Source organism: Trypanosoma conorhini (genome assembly GCF_003719485.1).
Source record: "Trypanosoma conorhini strain 025E chromosome Unknown Tco_14.4_contig_00874, whole genome shotgun sequence".
Lineage (NCBI taxonomy): Eukaryota > Euglenozoa > Kinetoplastea > Trypanosomatida > Trypanosomatidae > Trypanosoma > Trypanosoma conorhini.
The window spans coordinates 1-4885 of NW_021704966.1; the positions used below are offsets into that span (position 1 = coordinate 1).

The window sequence follows — 4885 nt, forward strand, 5'->3', positions numbered from 1 at the left end:
AGCAGCCACACAGTGGGGCGAGAGGCGGAAGTCAGGAACCATCGGCAGAAGTTCCTCGGGAAACTACAACTCCATCGGTTGGCACAGCGGCTACGCCAACACAGACGGCAGGCGACAGGGCAGCAGATGGAACGACGACGACGACCACCCGCAGTCCGAGTGATGGGAACGACGCGGACAGCAGTGCCAACATCGCCGCTGCGTGGATGCGTGCACCTCTCATGCTGCTGCTCACGGCTGCCCTTGCCTGCGCCGCTGCGTAGGTGGTGAGGTGCTAAAGATACACACACCCACACACCCTGACATGGACGACGCGTACGCTTTGTGCGCTAATTTTGCTTGTCGTCCCTGTGGGACAATACTTCTCCCTCCTGTGCTCTGAGGGATGTTTCTTTTTTTTTTGCTTCGCCATCCCATGCACTTTCCCATTGGCGGCGCACCCTTTTCCCCCTCCTGTTTGCTGCCGCCACCCGCTCACACCCACACACACGCGGTGCCGGTCGCATTGCTGTGCGCCGCACGGATTTTGACGCAACTGAACTTTTGAAGTGCCGGCCGAACGCCGCATGAAATGGGCGAGGGATGTGTGGGCTCTTGCAGCATGGGCGATGTTTTTTATTCGTGCAGGTGTTAAAATACACATGCATCTCTCACGGTCCTTTTGTGCTGCTGGACACGTGAAAGTGAAGGAACACCACCTGCCGAAGTGAGTTCGTTTTATATATTTTTCTTTTGGGATCCTGCGGGGATTACCCACATCTCTTCTCCGTCTCTTTTTTTCTTTTGCTGCCTGGGCGATGCCCGTCGCTGCCGCCGCCGTGTAGGGCCGCGCCGTTATTAAATCCCTCTTCTGCCGGTGTGCCGACGCACCTCTGCGTTGCCTTCCTTTTTTTTTTACTTCTCCTTCCACACACACGCAGAAGGAAAGTGACCAAACGCTCTTTGCCGCCGCTGCTGATTGGAAGGCTTTGCAGCTAAAAACAAGCAACACACACACACACACAAACACACAACCGCCGCGGCCTGGGCGGATCCACCGCAAGGAGAGAGGGAAGAGGGTGAGGGTGAGAGTGAACGGCCCAACATGCCCCGGCGTCTGTTTTCCCCTACGCTGCTGCTTCTTTGCTTGTTGCTATGCTGCGGCAACAGTGGCGCTGCAGCCGCGAATCAGGAGGATGTCATGGATCCGTTTGCAGCGACGACGGAGATCCATGGAGCCGCATGGGAAGGCGTTGGGGCCGCCGCTCAATCGGTCCCTTCCCTGCGCGTCCCCAGCCTTGTTGCGGTGGGGGAGGATGTTTTTGCCGTTGCCGAGGCTCACTGCATGAAGCAGGACGGCGAGGCCGGCTGCGTAACTGGGATTGCGTCGAAGCACCTCAAGGAAACTGTGGAGGGCGCTGCGATGGAGATCTCGGCGGCGGACACAAGTCTCCTTTGCACGCGACTTGTGGAGGGAAGTGACGCGGCTGACAAGAAGGCAATGGACATCATGCGGCCAACAACACTTGTGGTTGGCTCCGATGTCTACATGCTGCTGGGCAGACGTACCCGTACAGAGCCTGAGGAGCAGGCTGCCGGAAAAACTGGCTGGAAGCTTGTGCTGGTGAAGGGAACTGTGACTGGAGACGGTGATAACGGGAAGAAGCTCGAGTGGGGTAAGACCCGTGCGGTGCAGCCCGGATCTGCAGCAAGTCTCAACTCTCTGACGCAGCTGGTGGGCGGCGGGGGCTCGGGCCTTGTGCTGGGCGACGGCACGCTTGTGTTCCCCATGCAGGCAATCAAGGAGAAAAAGAGCGTCTTGCTCGCCATGCGCCTCGGGCAGTCAGAGAATACATGGACGCTTTCGTCCGGTACGACCGGTGAGGGCTGCAGGGACCCGTCCATCGTGAAGTGGGGGGAAGACGAAGAACTCCTCGCGATGGCTCCCTGTGCGGGGGGCTCCTACGAAGTCTACGAGTCTACTGCGGCCGGTACAGCGTGGTACCCGACAGGCGAGCCGATTACCCGCGTGTGGGGCACCTCGCTGAACCGCCAAGGAGGGGACGGCGTGCAGAGCGGCTTCATCACGGCAACCTTCGTGAATAAAAAGGTGATGCTCCTCACCACGCCGGTGTACTCGGAAGAGGAAGGCAACGGAAAGGGTCGTCTGCATCTTTGGCTGACTGATAATTCCCGCGTGCACGATGTCGGACCGGTGTCACGTGAAGCTGATGACGCCGCTGCCAGTTCCCTGCTGTACAGAAGCGGTGCGCCGGCGGAGTTGATATTACTGTACGAGAAGAAGAAGGATGGAGGCTCTTACGACCTCGTATCCCTGAGCCTGGCAAAGCAGCTGGACCAAATCAAGTCTGTGGTGCAGACCTGGAAGGAAATGGACGCCGCCTTGCAAAGCTGCACTTCCTCTGCCGCTGTTGACACGCGGAAACAGGGCGTGTGCAACGGCCCTGTTCCCACCAAAGGGTTGGTGGGCCTTTTGGCCAACACACTGGCCGGGACTGCGTGGGTGGACGAATACCGCGGCGTGAACGCGACTGTGAAGGGTGGGGCGGCGACAAGCGAGAAGGGAGGTGTGACGTTCAAAGGCAGTGGCTCATGGGCGGAGTGGCCCGTGGGAAGCAGGGGGCAGAACCAGCCGTACTACTTTGCGAACAACGGATTCACGCTTGTGGCGACGGTGACGATTCACTTGGTGCCGGTGCCGGCGGAGGACACGCCTTTGCTGGGCGTGAGGATGAATGACGCAGCGAGCACCGTCCTCGTGGGTGTGTCGTGCACGCAGGACAAGAAGTGGAAAGTGACGGTCGGTGGTAAGAACCGGAGTTTGTCAGATGATGATGTGACGTGGAAACCAGGCACAGCCTACCAAGTGATCTTGCAGATGGGTACTGGCGATGAGTTGTCTGTGTACGTCGACGGGGACGGGATCTACGACGGCGAAGAAGATGACGATGAAGTGGAAGATGACGGCATCGCTTCTGAGGCGGTGGCCGAACTCTTCAAGCCGCACAGGATCTCGCACTTCTACGTTGGCGGGGGCGGGGCGGAGGGCACGAAAAGCAGCCACCACGTGACGGTCTCCAGCGTCCTGCTGTACAACCGCGCACTGGGCAAAAAAGAGATCACGCAGCTCAAAAACAGCAAAGTCGCTCAGCCACGGCCGGCTGCTGCGGGGTCAGGCGCAGGGCCGGCTGCTGCGGGGGCTGGCGCGGGGCCGGCTGCTGCCTCCCCCGGGCCCAGCGATGATGCAGAGGACACCGATGATACTCTCGAGCAGGAGTCTGGGGAAATGGGCGTTGACGGTATTCCGGCGGCTGGAGCCCTTCCCCAGCGACTCCCTGACGCGAAAGCGCCTCCGAATCCTACAGTTCAAGCAGACGCCGCAAATCCCTCTTCTCTGGAGCCGGTGGTGGAGTCTTCGCCTTCCGCGCCCCCGTCCCCGGCGGAAGTAAAAATACAAGCACCGGGCGACAGCGACGAGACGGTGGAGGCAGGCGGCGGGGCGCAGTCGCCGCAGCCACCGGAGGAGGCCAAACGTGAGGGCGGCGGTCACGGTGGTGGTGGCGCCGAACTGCACCCTGACGGCCATGCCTCGCCCAGCGCGGCGGCAGCGGAGGAGGGGGTTGGAGAAGAGGAAAGCAGCGAGGATGCCTCGGCGTCTCCGCCGGCGCCATCCGCATCGAGTGTGGCCCCTCCTGCAGCACCGGGCGGCAGTCAGACGCATGCCGGCGAGCCTGCCACCGCCAGTGAGAGTCCAGCCATTGACCCCGAAGAGGAAAACGCTGCTCCAGGCCCAGTGGTGAGCTCAGGCGGCAGCCCTGCTTTGACCGACAACGCCGAACCACCCGCCGCAAAGGAGGCACCCGGCACTTCTTCGCCTGCCACCGCCGAAATGCCTCGTGGGGACAATGAGGAAGTGCCGCAGGGCGTTGAGAGCGCACCGGCTAATAAAAACACGCCACCCGCACCTCAGGCTGCCCCCGCATCGCGCGACGCTGGGCCGCACTTGAGCAACAGCTCTGCTGCCTTCAAGAGCATGGCAGGCTTGAGGCTCAGCGAGGGAGACAGCGACGGCGCTGTGCGTGGGCGCGTGTCTTGGCCAACGCTGCTGACTCTTCTGGCGCTTTGTGGCGTCGCGGCAGGCTTCTGAGCGAAGGAGTGTGGAATTGTGATTCCGCATGGTGAGAGGTGTGCGCTGCGACCCATGCGGGTCTCTTCATTTAAGTGTTCCTTTTCTTTTTTCTTGTTTGTCTTTCCTGTGGGTCAATACTTCTCTCCCTCCTGTGCTATGAGGAATTTTTTTGTTTACTTCGCCACTCCATGCACGTTCCCATGGACGGCGCACCATTCCCCCCCCCCCCTCTGTTTGCCGCCACCACACGCCCACACGCACACACGCGGTGCTGGCCGCATTGCTGTGCGTTGCACGGATTTGACGCAACTGAAGTGTTGAAGTGCAGGCCAAACTTCGCATGAAGTGTGAGAGGGATGTGTGGACTGAAACAACCTGTTTTGCTTTTTTATTCGTGCAGGTAATAAAATATACACACACACTCCCTCACGGTCCTCTTGTGCTGCTGGACACGTGAAGGAACACCACCTGCCGAAGTGAGTTCGTTTTATTTTCATTTAATTTTGGGAGGGGCGTTGCGGGGTTTCCATTTCTTTTCTTTTGTTTTAATGTTTTTTCGTTGGGGCAACTCACTGCGGCTCACGCTGAGTTTGTGCGCCGTGTCCGCCGTTGTTGTCGCTGCGTGTCTCCCTGTCTTGTTTTCCCACTGCCGCCGCTGGCTGTGCCGCCGACACGCCCCCGTTTCCTCCTCCTCCTCCTCCTTCCCGCTAGAGGCAGCTTTAGTTTGCGGCGACGACGGCTCTTTCTTTTTGTTCT

General features: G+C 59.9%; 1 protein-coding gene across 1 annotated transcript, besides 3 other annotated features; it reads left to right on the forward strand.

The window, feature by feature from the left end:
- The first annotated feature begins 987 nt into the window (after positions 1 to 987).
- Positions 988 to 1012: a microsatellite.
- A 72-nt stretch (positions 1013 to 1084) lies between these two features.
- On the forward strand, positions 1085 to 4147 carry Tco025E_08784 (trans-sialidase; the record flags this gene model as incomplete). Its single annotated transcript, XM_029375626.1, has 1 exon — positions 1085 to 4147. The coding sequence occupies one exon, from the start codon at positions 1085 to 1087 to the stop codon at positions 4145 to 4147; it is 3063 nt and encodes a 1020-aa protein (XP_029224260.1).
- Positions 4148 to 4652: 505 nt separating this feature from the next.
- Positions 4653 to 4690: a microsatellite.
- A 122-nt stretch (positions 4691 to 4812) lies between these two features.
- Positions 4813 to 4831: a microsatellite.
- The last annotated feature ends 54 nt before the right edge of the window (positions 4832 to 4885 follow it).